This window comes from Pongo abelii, chromosome 10, assembly GCF_028885655.2.
Source record: "Pongo abelii isolate AG06213 chromosome 10, NHGRI_mPonAbe1-v2.0_pri, whole genome shotgun sequence".
Lineage (NCBI taxonomy): Eukaryota > Metazoa > Chordata > Mammalia > Primates > Hominidae > Pongo > Pongo abelii.
The window spans coordinates 115,804,802-115,825,508 of NC_071995.2; the positions used below are offsets into that span (position 1 = coordinate 115,804,802).

The 20,707-nt window shown below is 41.9% G+C and overlaps 1 protein-coding gene across 4 annotated transcripts in view; it reads left to right on the forward strand.

Annotated features, from left to right (window-relative positions):
- The window catches only part of FBXW8 (F-box and WD repeat domain containing 8), a 118,822-nt gene that overhangs the window by 50,381 nt on the left and 47,734 nt on the right, over positions 1-20,707 (forward strand). For all 4 annotated transcript variants that reach the window (XM_003778132.5, XM_024257528.3, XM_054527661.2 and 1 more), the window contains one exon: positions 3,176-3,333. In XM_003778132.5, coding sequence (XP_003778180.3) covers positions 3,176-3,333 — 158 coding nt within the window. The remainder of the gene's footprint in view (positions 1-3,175; positions 3,334-20,707) is intronic.

Consider the following 20,707-nt stretch of genomic DNA (forward strand, 5'->3'; position numbering starts at 1 on the left):
GTGGGTTTTCAGTAGGTCTCATAATTAAAATTTCATTCAATAAGGTGTTAAGATGTAAGACTTTATAGAGGGTTCTCTGGGTATATGGCAAGCGCTTTCTAGTCTGACTGTTCTAGTCATTGCATGCACAGCTATGAACAAAACCCAGGCCCTGAGCTCAGAAGCTTCAGGCTGGTAGGGAGATGAACAGTGAGATGATCACAGACATGCACCACTGCCATGACGGAGACATCCAGGCTGCCATCAAGGTAGATCGTAGTGCGGTGTAGTGTGGCATGTGAGGGAGAAAGGAAGTAAAGGAAATGGTTCCAGAAGAAAGATTCGTGCAGTCAGGTGTTTTGAAGGGCTTGGCTTGTGGGGGGAAGATTGAATGGAAGAAGCTCGGAATCAGGGAGCCTGTAGTAGTCGGGTGTGAATATGAGGTGTTGGGGGATTTGGACCAGGGTGGCTTCTCTGGGAATGAGCAGAACAGAACAAGCTTGGCACCTGAGCATATATAGTGGTGTGGATGGTGGGCCACAGCGGTGTTGAAGGGGCCTCTCTCCTTCTGTACCAGTGACCTGGGACTGATGAGCCCATTGATAAAAATAAGGAATTTAGACACAGGCTAGCTTGGCCATGAGCTGAAGCATTTGATTTTAGACATGTGGAGTCACAATGTGAGTGGACCAACCTCCTCTGTGGGAGAAAGGCTTGCCCAGGAGCCCCTCAGATATGAATAGAGTGCTGTTATCTGTGGGGTTCCTGCCCTCCCTCTCTTTTTCTCTGAGTAAGGAGTGGGCTCAACAGTTTCTGTTTCACAGCTCACTATTGTCTGGTTCAGCAGCTAAAGCACCTTTTTCCCAAGCTTTGTTGTTTTGCTGTCATTTTGGCTCTGAACTCTTTGTGTTCAGGGAGCTGGGGGGCTGGATCTGAGGCCACCTAAACTGTCTTTCCTCTCCACCCTCGCCTCCCCACTGCGTCCCCTGGGGGGGGCACCACTGAAAACACTGTGCAGACTGCTGGTGTGGTGTGACACATGGTTCACAGGAAGCAGAAGGACAGAGACTGGCAAGAAGGAAATACAGTTTCCTAGTTTATGTACTTCTTTTTCTGAACGTGCCTTACTTTTCTGATCTGAATTCCCTTTATCTTTCTTTCACTTACCATCTCTGTATTTCTGAAAGACGTTGCCATCCTTCTCATCTTTCCTGAATTGGCTGGTTCCTGTCACATAGAATTTAACCTTAAGAATCTAGTCCCCCCAGTCTAGACATTCAAACATGTCTCATCTGTTGTGTCTCTGTAGCTAAGCAAGTGGCCTTACTCCAGCGAATGGCCTGAGTCGTTCTCAGGGTGTCACACTGAGCCCGGTATTTTGAGGGCAGTGAGGTCCGGGGTATGTGTTCTGGTATAGGGTTCCTCATTCAGAAGGGTGAGCTGACTGCTGCCTGGAGAGCCTGGGGGCCAGTGGCCGTGCTTTGGCTGGGGTGATCTCAGGGTCTGCCCTTGCTTGCACGTCGCTGGGCTTAAGGACATTCATCTTGTGTTTCTGTTTGCTGGAGGATCAGTGGTCAACCCAGAGGCACAGCAGTCCAGGTTCAGAAAGCATATCTCTCCCATCTGGCTCTTTATCGCACATGCGCACTCTCTGGGTGCCACCCTGCAGGTAGAGAGCCAAGTTCTCCAACCAAGGAACTGGGGTGACAGAATGGCCTTTGGACTGTGCCATGTATGTATTTACTGTAGATTAAGAATTTGGGTGCAATACTACTAGTAAACAAAGCACTCCTGAATCAGAGTACTTCTCTATAAGAAATTCCACCTGAGGCCAGTTGTGGTGGCTCACACCTGTAATCCCAGCACTTTTGGAGGCCGACGTGGGTGGATCACTTGAGGCCAGGAGTTCAAGACCAGCTGGGGGCAAAACCCCATCTCTACTAAAAACTAAAAAAAAAACTAGCCAGACATGGTGGTGCACGCCTATAATCCCAGCTACTTGGGAGGCTGAGGCAGAAGAATTGCTTGAACCCGGGAGACGGAGGTTGCAGTGAGCCGAAATTGTGCCACTGCACTCTAGCCTGGGTGACAGAGTGAGACCCTGTCTCAAAAACAAACAAGAAAACAAAAACCAAGAAATTCCAGATTGATCTTCTATAGCTACTTCACTAATGTGTCGCATCATAGATTTCAGCGACTCAACGCATCTCAGAGGTCGTCTCATCAACTCGGCAAAGAAACCCTGCAGGAACTATGGCTAGGGCCTCAGGAAGACTATGAATCCCCTTAAAATCATTGGCCTATCTTTGTAATTGTGTGGTTCTATCATGAGGCCCTTAAAGGCATTTCTCACCACTTTTCCCCCCATAACACTCAGTTGCTTTACAAGTGGAGTAAAACCCTCTGCAGCAGACAGAAGCAACATAGCTTAAATACTTGGTGATGGGCAGCACCCCACTTTATCATCTGGCCATTCTGTCATCCTGGGGGCCTCATGTCTGAGTAGGTTCAGTCTGGCCTGGCTTTGATGCAAGGAGTCATTTGTTGGAGTGGCACTAGTCATAGGAGAGTGAGTACTTCTATTTTCTAAGTGGGCAAAACCGGGGAGTGTCGCACATTCAGCAAGAGCTTTTCATGAGCAGGCAGCATTGTCTGGCTGCTAAAGGCAAGATTTAATTGTTTCAGCAAATCAATTAGTCTTCAGGGACTTGAATCAGTCAAATCTGATGCATGGATGAGGTATTAGAAAGCCTGTGCCTGTGAGACCATTAGTTTGGAGTATCCCTGCAGCATCTCTCTCTGTCTTTCGTGTGAGTGAGTGTGTGCGTTTGTGGGTAAATAGTGGGGCTTATACAAATTTCTGCAAGTGATCCCTGTAGTGGGATAGCTTGCGGGAGCAGATTGTTGTAATAGTGTAAAAGGAAAAGCAAGGAGAACTTGCTACCCATGTCTTATTATTGTTTTCTCATTTGAAATTTTCACCATTGTGCTGTGAGAATGTGAAGCGTGTTCACAGCCTTCTGTCATCTAGTTGACATTTTCTCCTGTTGGAGTCACTCATCTAAACAGTGCCTCAGGAGTGGCTCTACACCACCCGACTCTTACTTGTCTGTTGTTTTAAGGCTCTATGCATTTTCCCCACCATAGCCCTGCTCTTCAATCCCTTTTTGGAACCAAGTGTGTTGTTCTCTTCCAGATATACATCAGGGGATGTGAGAGTGTGGGACACCCGCACCTGGGACTACGTAGCCCCCTTCCTGGAATCAGAGGACGAGGAGGACGAGCCTGGAATGCAGCCAAATGTCTCCTTTGTGAGGATAAACAGCTCGCTGGCAGTAGCAGCTTATGAGGATGGTAAGTAACCACAACCCTCCTCCCTATTAAGGAAAAAAAAAAGCTTTACAAAAATTAAGCAGCTGTGGCCGGCTCCCCCCTGTAATCCCTCCATACGTACACGTGGGCACACACACATGTTCACACACATACACTCACTCTTGCCTTTATTTGAAGAAGTTGGCCAACAACCATCAATGCATTGGTAGGCATTGGAACACAGCACCCATTAAAACTGGTGTTTAATTCCTACTGGAACTGTCACGCTGGGCGCTAGTGCCAGACACAAGGCTGGCCAAAGCATCTTAAGCAAATAACTTGTTTGATGTAAAATATTAAATATACTTGGCCTACTTTTCCTTTAGCCTCTGTTCAGCCCAAAGGGAATAGTGAAAAGGGGATAGACATAGATCTATTGATAAATGTAGATATAGAAAAATAAAAGTCAGTGCCTACCTTTTCCTGTCACTTAATATACCATACAAGATAATTGGTAATAATATGTTTTCTCTTTGACATTGATAGAATTCTTTTTGTACATGAACAACTATGGATTTTTGGAACGAGGTAGGAATAGTCTAAAGTTAGCTTTACCTATGCAAAGAAACTCTTGACAGTGTATAACTACTAGAAATGGTCATTTCAATAGCCATGATATCCAGTATGCCCACCTGTCATGCTCCTATCCTCCATTATGTTGTGAAGTGTTGAATCTCCACAAGCTTTATGTCCCCACTTGCCTAAAAATTGGGACCACAGCATATTTCAGAATGTTAAGTGTTCATGTCATGGCACCACTGCAAATCTTCAGAGTCAGTGTGACATTAGCAGTTGGCCCAGAGGAACAAAACTAAAGTAGCTAATGGGGGAATTTTATACCCATGTGCTGTTTAAAAATAAAAATTAGGGCTGAGATCTTACATATATACCTATATATATTTGAGACAGGGTCTCACTTTTTTGCCCTGGCTAGAGTGCAGTGGCACTATCTCAGTTCACTGCATCCTCGACCTCCCGGGATCCAGTGATCCTCCCACCTCAGTCTCCTGAGTAGCTGGGACTACAGGCGCATGCCACCATGCCCAGCTAATTTTTTTTTTTTTTTTTTTTTTTTTTTTTAAGAGATGGAGTTTTGCCACGTTGTCCAGACTGGTCTTGAACTCCTGAGCTCAAACTATCCATCTGCTTCAGCCTCCCAAAGTGCTAGCATTATAGGCATAAGCCACTGCGCCTGACCTTGAAAATATTTTTATATTTTATATAATTACTTTAGCAACGTGATGTTGGTTTGATGTTAGTAGACACTGTTGATGGATTTCCTTTTCAGCCTATAGAAATTCAGCTAAGCTGTTTCTGTGGTATAATTAATATTTCATATGTTTATTGAGACCCTGGATAGATACCATAAGAGCAGCTTGAACATGTTTGCTACTTTCCAAATTACCAATGAGTTTTTTTTCCAAAATACCTATGCAAAGATTGCAGTACTTTTAAGTTAGAATCATATAGTTTTAGGATCATCTAATAGCCTTCCCCTACCATTCACACACACGAACGTGCACACACTTATTCTTCTACAGATAGGGAAACAGAGGTGCAAAGAAGCCAGGTAGGTTGAAGTCAGCAGTGAATCCAGAACTGTGATTGTGTCTCCAGGGCCGTGCTGCAGTGGTCATGCTGTTTATGGAATCCTGAACATAAAGACTCTTGTAGAAATGTGCGCCCAGTTGATTTGCAGCCCATGTCTCACATCTCGTGAGCTTGAAAATACAGCTTGAGGTGATGTGCAGGGGTGCTGCTGCTGGTTTTATATTGTGAGAATTGTCTTCGTTGCCCTCATCCCCTGTTGTTGCACAGAAATATTGGGAAACAATGTAGGCATGATAAAGAATCTACTTTTTTTTTTTTTGAGACAGGGTTTTGCTCTGCCACCCAGGCTGGAGTGCAGTGGCACCATCTCGGCTCACTGCAACCTCTGCCTCCTGGGTTCAAGTGATTCTCCTTCCTGCCTCAGCCTCCCGAGTAGCTGGGATTATGGGTGCCCACCACAACAACCAACTAATTTTTGTATTTTTACTAGAGACGGGGTTTCACCATGTTGGCCAGGCTAAGAATCTACTTTCTTTGGTAAATGCTTAGCAAGTGATTGCCAAAATGTATTTTAAATTCTTTTTTTTTTTTTAAGTCGTAGTTAGAATTCAAACAGAGCAAAAATGTATATAAAATGACAAAGAAAAAGTATGCAAAAAGAAGTCGAGGTATTCCTCCCTGTCCCACTTCCAGGCCCTCTCGCATTTTACTCATGGGGGGTCCTGCTCTGTATGCTTTCCTGCACCTTTTTTTTTTTTTTTTAATAACCTAATGGCACATCTTGGTGATCTTCCGTGTTCACACTTACAGGGTAAACCTTATTCTTTTTAATGCCTGTGTAGTACTGCATTATGTGGCTGTACCATCATTTATTTATTAAGGCCCTCATTGATACACATTTGAGTTGTTCATTTTTGTTATTGAAAACAGTGCTGCAAGCAATATGCTTGAACGAATGCCAGGATGGACTCGTCCAAGGGTGGCCCTGGGGTGAGGTGCTAGTGATTGCTAGGTTGGAGGCTGTGGCTGCTTTAGCCTTTGATAACTATTGCCAAATTGCCCTCCAAAAAGGTTTCACCAGTTTATAGTGTCACCAAAAGTATGTGAGAGTGACTGACAGGTAAAAATGGCATTTTATTGTTTTTGTTTGCCTTTCTTTAATTACATGTGGACATCTTTTCTTTGTGTGTTGTTAGCTGTTTCTGTTTCTTTCTCTGCGAATTGTTTGTTCCGGTCTTCATTTTTCTTTTGGGTTGTCATCTTTTCTGGTTGAAAAGAAAGCTTGGGAAATAATCCTTGCCATATGTATTTCCGATATTTTATCAGTAAGTCATTTATTCTTTTTTGTTTGTTTTGAGACAGAGTCTGGCTTTGTCATCCAGACTGGAGTGCAGTGGTGCGATCTCGACTCACTACAACCTCCGTCTCCTGGGTTCAGGCAATTCTCCTGCCTCAGCCTCCTGAGTAGCTGGGATTACAGGCGCCTGCCACCACGCCCAGCTAATTTTTTATATTTTTAGTAGAGACGGGCTTTCACCATGTTGGTCAGGCTGGTCTCGAACTCCTGACCTCAAGTGATCTGCCTGCCTTGGCCCCCACAAAGTGCTGGGATTACAGGTGTGAGCCACTGCGCCTGACTTGTCATTTATTCTTTAATGGACTTGTTTTCTAGAAGGTACTTGGTATGTGTGAATGATGTTAATTTTTTAATCTATAAGTGAGTGGGGTTTATTTTGTAATTTAATGTTTTTGATTACTATATTTTTAGGGTTCAAAGATCAAAATAATATAAAGTTACGTATTGAGAAATCTTGCTGCCACCCACTTTTGTCTGCTCCATTCTGAAGTAACCATATTTTTTACTTTCTTGTATATCCTTGTATTTTAGTATTACAAGTACAAGCAAATATGAGTGTGTATATTCTTATTGCCCCCTTTTTAAAAAACAAAAGATAGCATACTATTTACTTTACATGATTCCACACCTTGGCTTTTTTCTCTAAATAGCATATCTTAAAAGGCAGTGCATGTCTGTGTAGAGAGAGTACCCTGTTTGCACACCTGAATGGTAATTCCATTGTGTATAAGCACTTTGGTTTATTGAAGGACAGTTGTGTTGTGTTTGCCGTTACAAACAGTGTTGTAGTGAAAAACCTTGTAAAGATGACATTTCACGCGAGTGCAAGGAGGATTGTTTTCTGGGTTACAGGGTAAATGCAAGTGGGGTTTTACTATTTTATGCTCTTACCAGCAAGCCATGAGAGTGTGCCCGCTTCCTCACAGTTTTGCCAACAAAGTATGTTTCCAGTTTTTGGGTATTCATCAGTTTGAGAAGAAATGGTCACCAAGTGTAGTTTTAATTTACATTTCTCTTAATGTGAGAAAGGTTAAATTAAAAAAAAATGTGTACCTGCTACTTGTAGTTCTTTCTTTTTCTTCTGTTACTGTTACGGCTTATTTTTTATATTTTTATCTTGACAAGTTCGTCTTGGATTAGTATGCAATATGGTTCCAAGTACATCTTTTTTCCAGCATCTCTTCTCGGAGAGCCCATTTCTACCTAACTGGTTTGAGGTGCTGCCTTTATAAGTTTTTAGCTATGCAATTCACTTTGTATCTGGGTCTGTTTCTGAACTTTGTGCTCTGTTTCAGTTGGTCTGTCTGGCAGCTTAAATTTACATCAAGCTTGTCAGTCTTGTCCTTTGGGGTTTCACATCATGGTTGGGAAGATGATTACTCAACGCCTGGGTAAAATCTATAAGTGCTTCCAAGGCTGCAGTGTTTCCATTGAAATCTTTGATTCGTTTCAAGTTCATTTTGGTATTAAGGGCTTTTGCTTTTTTAGAGCCCTTGTGTTTCCCTGCTCCCCTCTAGTGCTGAGCTTGTTTTATTGGTCTGATTCGGGTTGTTACTGTTTCTGTGATAAACAACAACTTCTATTCTTTCCCCAGACCTCAGGTGGCGTTATCTTTGGTCCCCCTTCAGTTTAACAGATTGACACTATGATATTTACACTAACATTTTCATGAATAGCTACTTCTGGGCAAAGACAGATTCAAATAATCAAACCCACATTTTTATATTGCTTCTTTCCAGGAGCAGCTAACTGGCACTTCTGAGGCAGAAACATGACCAAAAAAAGGAAATTTACCTTGTGTGTTCTGCTGTCTAAAATTTGTGACACGGAAAAGAAGAATAAGACAATAAAACGAGTTAATGAACTTCAGTTCTCTGGTTGTGCCAAAGTGAGGCTCTGTAGCCATTGAAACGCCCTTGCTGGTCTACACGCACATTCTCGGTGGAGGGAATCGTATCCAGAGGGGAAGATGGAACCTGCTTTGGGGAAAGGGAGTCATCCCTGCATCCCTTTTAGCCTCTTTGCCCCGTAGGAACACTGTACACGCACCTGGGGTGTTGAGATTTGGCAAGGTGATCCACAGTTGTGATTTTTTGAATTCCAACCCTCTGGCCTCGTATTTCTTCTGCCTTGTTTCCGATTGTCAGCACTGGCCATCCTCCAGTTTGATTTTACCACTAATTGTGTTGCACGTTACCATACCGAAATGAATCAAATCAAAATGCTTTTCCTGGAGCATTAGATAAAGCAGGCGAAGGTTCTGAGTAATGAGCAGATGCTGCTAATGCAGGGACGGCGGAGACCTTGCCAGGACTCCATCTGCTCTGTGCTTGCCTGCCTTTGGCCTCGTGCCACAGCATTAGGGAATGGCAGTGTGCTTGAAACCCGCTCCCTGGTCACCGAGTTTGTCTTGAAAGCTCGCTCTTTGGTGAGAAATGAGATTACACACTTCTTAGATGCAAAGAAGTTTTTATTTGTCCGCCTCAGTGGAGAGAGGAGAGACGCGATCTGGTGCATATTAGCATGAGGAAGCCTGGACGGGACAGCCAGCAGTCCTCTTTATACGGTGCCATCAAGCACGGCAAAGTGGCTTATCCACCTCCGCAACACTCCCAGTGCAATTGTCTGAACACACACATGCTCCATTGTCCGGGACTGTGGCTGCCCTGGGCCGAGGTGACTATGATTTCTCATTTACTGACATATCAACAATGGATGGGGGTGGGTCTCTCCAAGCTGCTTTTTAGCGGTGAACAGTAGGCCCATGTTTTAGTTAGACAGCTGTAGAGACTAGGTACTTCTAAAGTTTTACTTAAGATTTTGTTTTTAGTAAAAAATAGTTCTTCAGTCATTTTGCTTGTATCTTTTGTTTGTATGCTGATGATGACATTTGGATGTGATGACATGGCCTTTGAATGCAGTAAACAACTACCTCCCTGCCCCCAACATTGAAGTTTTAGAAGTGATTCTTAACATGTTAAAGCATTGCTTGCGAGAAGGCTAAGGCAATTGATGGATTGTGGAGAAGTTGATTTTTTTCAAGGCCTTTCTTTTCCAGTCAGTCTTGTCCTAAAAGTTTCAATCATCAGTTCTTGCCTGGTACCTTTGCCTACTCACCCTTAGGTCCAGGAATCTAGTCTTCATATTCAGACACTTTGCAAACAAAACAGTGAGACAACTTTCTAACAGAAACCAAAAAAACACACCAGGTGTAGTCCTTGTAAAAGATAGGGTATGTTTATAAATGTAAACTTTTTTTTTAACACTAGGAATGCTCACAGTTTAAACATTCAGAAGGGAATTAAAACACCTAGGCTGGGTGTGGTGGCTCAGGCTTGTAATCCCAGTGCTGTGGGAGGATCTCTTGAGCCCAGGAGTTGAGACCAGCCTGGGCAACATAGTGAGCCTCCGTCTCTACAAAAAATGAACTAGCTGGGCATGGTGGGGTGCACCTGTGGTCCCAGCTACTTGGCGGGCTGAGGTGGGAGGATCACTTGAGCCCTGGAAGTTGAGGCTGCAGTGAGCTGTGCGCGATTGCTCTGCTGCATTTCTGCCTGGGCAACAGAGCAAGACCCAGTCAAAAAAAAAAAAAAAAAAAAAGGCAGAATTCTGAACTGAGGGGGTTTTGGTGTTTAAGAAATCCTTCTTAGGGCATTGAACTTTAAGTTGACCTCCACCTGGCATATCTAGGATGTTAGAGATTGTTTCACAGACAGGCCACAGAGACTATATTGGGGGCTGGAGGAAGTTGTTGAATACAAACGCTCTTTAAAAGTTTTTTCTATTCCTCAGTGACAGGAGCTTGAAATGATACATGCTCTGGGTAGAATCTGTGTTATATCTGAATGATGGGGCAATGGGCCTCACATGAGAGTCTACAGATTGGATTTTGGGTGAGAGCTGTGAGATCTGTAGGAATTTTTTTTAAATCTGTGTTTTTGTTTTTATGGTAATCTTAAAAAAAATAAACTAGATCTTTGGACCCCATGACTCAACTGTGCTGTGGGATCTCGGTACCAGAATTTACACCTTGTGTTTGAGGCTGTTGGTACCAAGTGACCACCTGCATGCCCGTATTGACCTTGTCATGAATTGTTTTTCACACCGAGGGGCGTCCACAGTGAATTTTTAGGAATCTACAAGCCTTCAAAGTTAAGAAACACTGGAAAGGCACCGTAGTATGCTAGTAGGCACAGACTAATGGGTGACTAGTTTCTGGGATAACTATGCATTTTTGAAGTTACTAGTGAAAGTAAATTGAAATTTTTTTCTCCTGTAGAAAAATGTGGCACATTAAATTTATACTATAAGATTTAGTGTTACTCTTTTGGTTTCTTGGAGGTGGTTTTACTGAAAACTGATTTTTAATAATAGACACTAAGATGCATAAATTCACAGTAGCTGTTCTATTTTATTACAGTTGAGTTACAAACTGAAAGAAGCAGTAGTAGCACAAGGTAGCTTTGGGGAGATAGTTTAGACTAGAGAAATAAATTGCTCAAGTTCTTAAGTGTACCTAATGACAACTGAGCATGAATTTATTTGCTTTCTCGAGGAAGATAAATCGAATTTTAAGTGAGAAAATTTAATTTCCCTTTCACTATGTGCAGTTTTGGTTGTAGCGTTTATTTCATTCTGAACCCTAGGGCTTGATCAAACTAGAAGTAAGTATATTTGTGGAATGAATATATTTTTGTTTGAAAAGCAAAATGCATCTACTTGCCTGCCTTTTCATTCAAAAAGCCATTAAACGGGCCCAAGTGGAGTAGGAAGGTGGTCTGGGGGCCAGGGACAGTGTGAGAGGGAAGCTGAGTGAGGCAGTGGCCTGGGAGCTTGGCAGCATACAGGGAGACTCAGCAGGTAAGTATGTTGAGGCTCATGGGAGCCAGTTCTCTCATGCTTGGAGAAGGAAGGCTCAAGTACGGAAAGGGGATGGCCAGAATGAACCCTGTGGGGCTGGATTGGAATAGGAGGCATCGGTGTGGAATTTATGGAGTTAAATATAGATAGAGAAGTAAACAGAGATGTATGTGTATGTTGTATGTATATACGTTTATGTGTGTCCTGGCTTTGTTTGCTGAGAAGGTGTAAGAGCAGCAACAGCCCAGTAGCAGTGAGGACACCTCGTGCCCAGCTCTTGAAAATATCACTCTCTACTAAAAGGAACCAGGGATGCTTGGAGAAATGGTGGACTCCAGGGATGGGGCAGTGAAACCACACAGTAAGCCTGGACCATCTGATTGCACTGAAATGAAGAAGTGCTTGAAGAATGATGACGACATGTCACAAAGACACATAAGTGAGCTTGAAGATGTTCCCACTGGCCAAACCTGGGACAACTGGAGTATCAAAGTCAATATTGATAATAACAGGTTACAACCCATTGAATAAAATAGGAATATATGAGTATATCATGATAAAAATAAACAGATCAATAAATAAAAAGGGAGGAGAGAAAAATTTCCTTATAGTAGAATGTCAACTAATAGATGCAGAAAACATGATGGGATTAGAAAATTACAAATTGGCAACCATCACAGTAATAATTGATTCAGACAAAAAAAAAATCAATTGAGGCTAAAACCAGAGGATAAGAATGGGATGACGGATGGGGTCTTACATGGTCTCAAAAAATCTCCCCACTAAACACTTACTAATTAAAAGGGAGAAAAAGAGAACTCTGCAGTCAAGAAATCTAACAGGAACCGTCTGAATAAAGTGGCCACATTTAACATCATCAATAATGGTAGAATTGATAACCTGTGCCACGTGACAGGATGCAGCGAGAAAAAACACAGAATCACTTCTTTGATATTATTCCAGCCAAAAGTGCACAGCCTGATCTAATCACAAGAAAATATCACAGAAGCCCAAATTGAGGGACATTCCACAAAATGACTGGCCTGTCCTCTTCAGCACTGTCAAGGTCATGCAACTCAGGGTAGGTCTTAAGAACTATTCCAGGTAGAAAGAGAAGAGAGACCTGACAATGGAGTGCAGTGTGTCATCCTGGCTTGGGTCGTTTTTCTACAAAGAATGTTACTGGGACAGTTGGCAATGGGATCTGAACAGTGAGTATATAGAAGTTCTTGCAGCTTTTCTGTAATTTTGAAAGTTTCAAAATAAAAAGATAAAAAATAACCTGTTTTTGAGAAAGATGAAGTAACAGGAACTGGATTTATCTTTCCACCTTAACTAGAAAACTAGACAAAATATATTAAACCATGGTTTCTAGACATTGGAAAATAAGTAGCCAACGCCTGTGATCTCTTGGAGGAGAACAAACATGGTGAGGCCCACAGTTACACCAGCTCACCAGCTGGAAACTCCAAACAAGGAGGGGGACCTAAACAGAGTCTGGTGGCCTCCCTGACTTGAGGAGGCCCCAGTGAGGGCTCAGAGAAGCCAAGGTGGATAGAATTTGTGGGCCAGAGTATTGGAGAAGAGGGAGCTCCCAGAGGGAGAACCCCAGAGATTGGCTGAGGATTCCCTCGAGTCTTTGGCTGAGTCCTACTCTGCACATGTGTAAGAGGAAATACCTGGACCAGGGAAAGAACTACCTGAAAGGAGAAGGCACAACAATTCTTGGAGCTCACATGAGGCTAAGAATAGTTTGCACTTCCCCAAGAGTAGAAAGACCTTATAATGCATGGATTGTTGAGTGGAATCTTCAGAAGGGCACCATGTTTTAGTAATGGGGCTAATTCAGCCCTAGACTAAAAGCTGCTCAGGATCCCCTAAAAAAAAGTTGGAAAGCAAGCCACAAAAGGATCCGGCCGATTCTGAGTGTCTTAATTTTGCATCAGAATAAACTTTCATACTATTTTGTAGAATACAACAAAAGCTAGCAACCAGCAATGTAAAATTCACAATGTCTGTCATCCAATAAAAATGAAGCATGGCTGAGGCAGGAGGATCACTTGAGCCTGGGAGGTCAAGGCTCTAGTGAGCCATGATCATGCTATTGCACTCCAGCCTGGGTGACAGAGTGACACCTGCCTCCAAAAAAAGAATATATTGTGCTACTCTGGTAACAGTAAGCACAGCTAGTGCCCAGATTTTGGTTTCTAAATGTTCTTCCATAAAAGGAACAAGGGCTAGAGCAGATAAATACAAGATGAATCTGGAACATTTTATGGGACCTGAAAGTAAGGATGTTTAAAATAAATAAATAAAAAGATGAAGGTAGGGCATCTATAGGACAGTAGAACTAAATTGGAGCTCCTGAGGGCTAAAGGAAGGACAACTTGAGCAACAAAACATGATGATAGTGATGGATTATAACCTATGGATAATTACCCATGAGTCCATATTGGTATCAATAAATACTTGAATAAATAAAGGAGAAGAGATAGCTCTTCCTTACAGTAGTAGTTGAATTGCTGTATGGGAAGGGATGATGAAAATAGAAAGCCACCATTTGGCAAGCACCGTAATCATAATTGTTGTAGGCAAGAATCACCAGTGGATGTTAAAATCAATGTGCTGAATGTCTCTGTCCGTTTGGGCTGTTATAACAAAACACTATAAACTGGGTGAATTATAAACAACAGAAGTGTATTTATGAATTTCTGGAGGCTGGAAAGTCCAAGATCAGGGCACTGGCAGATTTTATGTCTGACGAGAGCCCTTCCTTCCAGGCGGTGCCTTCTCTCACATGGTGGAAGGGGCAAAGGAGCTCTCAGGCACTGTCGTCATGACCTGGTCACATCCCAAAGGTCTCATTTCCTGGTAACATCACTTAGGGGGTTAGGATTTTAACACTGAAATGATGGTAGCAGGGACACAACATTCAGATGAGCAATGAGTAACAGGACATTTGCATGGTGCGAAATTATCACTCCAGAAGAGAAAAATAGTAACTTTACAGTAGAGAAAACTGGCAGATACCACCTTAACCAAATGATGATAGTTAACATGGCCAGTAATGAAACTTTGATATTATGTACCTCCTGATACATAATGCACTGGGAAGGCACAACACCTGCTGATTTTAAACATGAGGAAACAGCAGACAATTGAGAGGCCTACACAATAAATGAGCAGTACTTTTCAAAAGTGTCAGGGCCATGAAGGACAAGGAATGACTGAGTAATTGCCCCAGATTGGAGTCGATGAAGGAGACATGGCAGCTAAATGCTATGTGGAATTCTGGATTGGATCCTGGACCAGAAAAAATATGCTGGTAATAGGACAGGTGAAATGCAAATAAAATCTGTAGATTAAATATGTTGCATCAGTGTTAATTTCCTGGCTTCCATCATTCTGCTATGGTTATGTAATAGGTTAACATTTGGGAAAGCTGGATGAAGCTATAACTGGAACTCTTTGCATAATTTTTATAATATTTTTGTAAGTCTGAAATTATTTCAAAATCAAAAAAGACTGTCAAATTACAGGATTAAATAAGATTGGATTTTTCCCATAGCAATTTAATGCCATTTAAAAACAATGTTACATGATTACTTAGAAAATAATGTGCTTGCCGCTTTTCTGCTGTCTGGCTGACTTGGAGGCCTGAGATTAGATGGTACCCCTGTGTTCTTTTGGTGGTGGTTATAATCAGGGATCCTCAGCATTTCTCTTTTTTGTATCTTGCTATTTGTCTTCAAGCTATTCCCCACCTGCACCCTCCCCTTTTCTTTAAAAAAAAAAAAAAATGCATGATGATGAGTACCTAATCTTTGGTATTTTGTTTCCAAAGGATTTTTTTTTTTTTTCCAAAACAGAGTCTCACTCTGTTGCCCAGGCTGGAGTGCAGTGGTACAATCTCAGCTCGCTGCAACCTCCACCTCCCAGGTTCAAGCGATTCTTCTGCCGCAGCCTCCTGAGTAGCTGGGATTACAAGCATGCACCACCACACCGGCTTTTTTTTTTTTTTTTTTTTTTTTTTGTATTTTTATTAGAGATGGTGTTTCACCGTGTTGGCCAGGCTGGTCTCAAACTCCTAGCCTCAAGTGATCTGCCCCCCCACCCCCAGCCTCCCAAAGAATACTTTTTAAAGAGTAGTGTAGCCATTTTATTTTAAAATGTCAACATTTACAAACATGCCAGATGTTACGTTTTTGCCACTACTTACAACTTAGGACAAAAAATATTTATCGGTTTCATATATAAAACGGGAAAGGAAGGCCTTGTTTTTCAAAATCATTTCAGGGGGTAATCAAAAAAGTCTGAAGAGCACTGGTCTGGAAGGCAGGCGGCCATGTGAGTCTCCGTCTCTATTGGGCTCTTGTGATCCACTCTGGGCACAGGGGAGGGAGAACCCAGAGCCCCACCTCAGACATCGGTGCCTTGTGGCAAAACCATCTATTTGTTGGGGGGATTTGCATTGGTATCTGAATGCCCAAGTGAGACGTTAGGCTGTCTGTGGTTTCTGTCTTCTCATTCGTATTTGGTGTTAGGTAACTCAGAACTGACTGCAGTTTCGCCATCCTCTAAATCTTTATGTAGACTTTTTCCCCTGCTTTTTATTTGAGACATTTATTACTTTCCTTGAAAGGGAATTAATTGGTAGTATAATTTTAAGATTTGTTTTTCAGGATTTGGAATGGGATTTCTAAAGGCTGCAAAATGTCGTCACTAGAATTTTCACCGTAGATCTGAGAAGACACTTAGTCTGCAGTGTGGCTGTTGAAAACATTAGTAAAACACAAATTAACGTATTTTTACTTTTGTTAGTGATAGCCTTTCAAATGGTTATTCTTATAAATCTTTTATTGTGAAAAATTCAAAATACACAAAAATGGAACGAATAGCATGATGCACCCCCATGTACCCATCACTCAGCTTCAATAGTGATCTTTTTTTTTTTAATCTACTACCACCCAGTCCACTGATTCCCCACTCCCCTCCCTAGAGGCATCTACTACTACCAGTGTCTGCTAATCTCTTCGGGATAGAGTCTATATCATGTGTATATCGGTTATAGAGAAAACTGGCCTCAGTCTGAGGCTTCATGCACAGTGATGTCTCTTTCACGTTACCTGCCCTCTGGAACTTTCCCTTGTAGAAGCTGGTCCAAATTCTTTGCCTTCTCCATCAATCTGTTTTTCCTAAGATGTTAACTGGAAATTCTGCTATCTAGTCACATTGCCATAGTCTTAACAATATACTATTTGCCTCCTTTTTAGTCTGCTGTCTTGTCATTTTTCATTCTTCTTTTTCAGGTGTTCTTTCTGCTTTGAATTTGAGAGCTACTAAATATATTCAGTCTTACTTCCTCTTCTCTTGACTCAGTTTCTACTTTGGTGATCTCACTGCTTTGTTTATGCCCTAACCAGTCGCCTCCTCCACAAGCCTATTCAGATTCTTTTACTTGTCAATCTAAAATGCAGATTCCAGAATGTTTTCTGTTTATTTTCTGCCTTAGGCAACAGAGCTGTAGAGCTGTGGTCAGCGGGAATGCAGGATGGCATGCCACGTAGCTGCAGTAACAAGAAACTTCAGCCTTTTTCCTTTTTCGTGACCCTCCGTGGTTTAGCTGTTCTTTATGACCCTTGTCTACACTGATACTAATCTCCCACCAGCACCTCTTCCATGAAGAGCAAAAACTTTTGTCCTGTCCAACTTTATGCTAGTTTTATGTCTCTGGCCTGCATTTCAGAGTGGTGATGTGTGAACTTAATGAACAAAGAGGTACGTGTTAAGTCAGTGCTATGGGTATATTTAAAATTTTTGTCAAAATGCCTTTCCTTTGTTGCAGAATTTCTTTTGACTCCTGATTAATTTCTGATAGACAAGTGTTTATTTACATGGTGGAAATTGAGATTGCCAGCTGTCTTTATTATAAATAGTCAACTTCATTCAGTATCTCTGAACGCAGTTAATTGATCCTGTCTATTTAACAATCATGAAGTTGACACCAAGCTTCAGGTGTTTATTGTGCAAGCACAAGAGGATGGGAGCTCGTGGCTGAAATAATTTCTAATTAAGGAACCACTAAAGACCACAAGACCAGCTCTGTAGTTCAAGAAGGGACTAGTCTATGACCTTTCAAAACTGTTAACCTGTTTTAAATTTTGTGGTGCATGGAAAAGATCAAAGGGAAGGGAAGAGTATACCAATTGTGTTTTTTTTCCAAAACCAGTTCAGCAGTTATTTACCTTTCAGGCAATTAACATAATTACCATTATGCTAAAAAGTAATTTTGGAAAGTTCTGCCCTGAGCTCTTATGACTCCACCGGGACAGTTTTAGTTGGGACTTATCTTTTTGATGGAAGCTTAATTGCAATTTTGGCTTTGTGCACACAAACAGAAGCAGCTAATTGTTTAGGCAAATAGGAGATTAATTTAAATATGCATCCCTAATAAAACAAAAATGGTATCCATTATGGTCCTTGTTCCCATGACGAAGAATATAAATATTCTGTGCAAGTACCATTAGACGGAGGTCTTAAGGATTGTCGACATTATTTCACAGTGGTAGCACTTTCCAGATATCGAGTAATCTTTACAAAAGCTAACATAAATCAGTTTAAACTCATTTAGATCCCATTTCCACTATGTGCAGTTTCATTACCACACTCTGGCTGGCCTCCTTAGGGAGGTGGGAGGGGCCTGCTGCAAACTGGCATGGGTGCCCATCCACAGCTGCTGAGCAGGCTTTATGTCTCCTCGAAAGACTGGCCATCGTTACTCATGTCATCGTTAATGGCTGTTCCTGGTCTAGGCTGAGCTCAGAGTTCCTTCAGCCTGGCTGCTGCTTGTCAAGGTGGAAGGTCCTGAGCCCAGGGAGCAGGTGGCAAGCCAGGCCCTGCCCCTTCTCCTTTATTGGGCCAATGGCCCTCACTTGTCTTCTGGATGTTTCAAGAGACCCAGTTTCTTCTTTTGTCTGCATCCTTTTCCGGTTTGTTATGAGTGAAACAGTATTGTTGCAATCCCAGCACTACTCAGCATTAATCGTCTTTTATCCAGCTATTGAGGTTTGGTCAGGAAGGAAGAAAAACACTTGCTCTTTCTGTTTCTCTAGTGTGGGGCAAAATGGGGGCTATAAACTCCGGCCTTCAGGATGATGCCTGGTGCAGGGAATGGCAAAAAAAAAAAAAAGACTTGCTTCTTATGCCACTGCCAAGAAACCAAGTAGAACTTCCCTTTGTGTTTGCTGAGACTTTTTCTCTTGTTTTACCTTGGCCTACTGCGCAGGAGAGAAGTCATAAAGACCTTTGGGCGGTGGGGGGGTGTCTCCTTGCCCTGAGGTCCCTCCCCAGGCCCTCTCCAGGTGGGCATGTTCATAGTATTTGAGTTAGTCTTTTGGCCTCAGCTAATTGGATGAGGGATGGGGCCCCAGTTCTGGGGGAAGCTGATTCATGGACTGGGATGGGCTGGTTGGGACTCAAACTTTGTTGCAGGCTTGGAGTAGAAGACCTCCTGGAATGGGGACAGCCACCTTTCTCCATGTACCCAGGGATGAGAGAAAGCTGGTTTCCGAAGAGAAGAATGAAATAGAATTGCAGAGAGAAGCAGAGATAAGATCTGTGGTGCACACAAGTTACATACACTACCTTGGTTCTGCATGTCTTCCTGGTTCCTGGTTCTGATCCCTTATCACCTCCAGCTGTACTTCCTGCCCTTGGGCTCCAGGAAATAGCCTCATTCCTTTCCAGTCAGTTTCCTTTTTGTGTTTAAGCCAGTTTTAGTGGGTGTCTGTTTCTTACAACCAAATGTTCCGTTGCTGAAACATATGACAAGCATTAAGCAAACCTTTATTGATGTACAGCCACATCCAGCACTGTGAATTCCTTACCATAGGGCATAGAGAGGAAAAAGGACACAGTCTTGCCATTTCACAAGTTCACACAGTGTCAGGAGCCAAATCCATTTCATTGCTAGGTCTGCAGTACGATAAAACTTGACCTTTCAAATGAATTTACATCAGGTAAAAAAAAAAAAAAATACCTATTTGAGAAGTGAATTTCCTTGACCCTGACGGGCATTAACTATTTCTTCCTTAGTAGTTATGCAGTAAATGCGGACCTGGTTCAAGTTAAAACGTCTAGAAAAGTTCGCTGCTCCTTTTCTGGGGTCTTAAAATAGTGTGACAGCATGACCAAAAGTTAAGCTTATTCATTGTTCCATTGTGCTTTGTGTATATCTCTCTGTGATCATTGTGTTTTATATTTTAGTTATTAAATATTTGTTTCTCTCCAGTGTGTGTTTTATGAGAACAGGTATCCTTTCAATTCTTATATGTCACTAAAATGTTGGCTCCATCAGTCAGGGACTTTTTTTGTTTTATTTTGTCTTATTCACTGTGATATCCCTAGTCCCTAGAATAGTGCCTTGGTACAAAACAGGGAGCTCTGTAACTACTTGTTGATTGTATTATTGCATTGATTCCTTTTTGGCTAAATGTAGCTGATGATAATCAGCCACACTATTATAGAGCATTCTTACAATTCAGTTATTCACTATTCAAGTCCTTGCAGTTTTGAGATTATAAAAATAGTCATGATATAACTGTAGTAACTGATAAATTGACCATTTATAAAATTAGCTTTCACTCAAACACCCCTCCCTGTTAGCTTCTGTATCTATTCCTGCCCACTCTGCCCATATGCTTTTGGGGCAAATATCCAACAATACAGTTCAAAGGGAAATTGCAAACCCTGCAGAAGCTGCAGGACTTTGTGATGTTGAAAGTGACAGTGAAAGAACTAGAAGTGGTAATTACATGGATAAATAGAAATGGCTTTTTTATTATTTAAATATCTTTAAAAGACAATTGCCTGCTTATGCAAAAGTAATAACAATGTATGTAAGGTTTACAAGATGTACAAATAAGTTTGTAACATATGTAGTAATAAAAAGTATGACAGTAATAGCACAAAGGCTGGAAGGGAAGAAATGGAAGTATGCTGCTGTGAAGTTCTTTTTTTTTTTTTTTTTTTTTTTTTTACTGAGACAGAGTCTCACTCCGTCACCCAGGCTGGAGTGCAGTGGCACGATCTTGGCTCACTTCAACCTCCGCCTCCCAGGTTCAAGCAATTCTCATGCATCAGCCTCCTGAGTATCTGGGATTACAGGTGCCCACCACCATGACTGGCTAATTTTTGTATTTTTACTAGAGACGGGGTTTCACTTTGTCGGCCAGACTGGTCTCAAACTCCTGACCTCAAGTGATACGCCCACCGCAGCCTCCCAAAGTGCTGGGATTACAGGCATGAACCACCACACCCAGCCTAAAGTTCTTATATAACATGTGAAGTGATACAATATTACTTGCAAGTAGACTGTGATAAATTAAAGACTTATGTTAAAATCCAAAAGCAACCTCTAAAATAACAAAGAGTTTTGGCTAACAAGCCAACAAAGGAATTAAAATGGAGTAAACAGTTATCCCAAATACTCAATCCAAAAAATAAAAAAGGCAACAAAAGAGGAGAAAAGGGAGCAAAGAACAGATGGGATAAATTTTAAAAATTAGCAGAATGGTAGATTAAACCCAA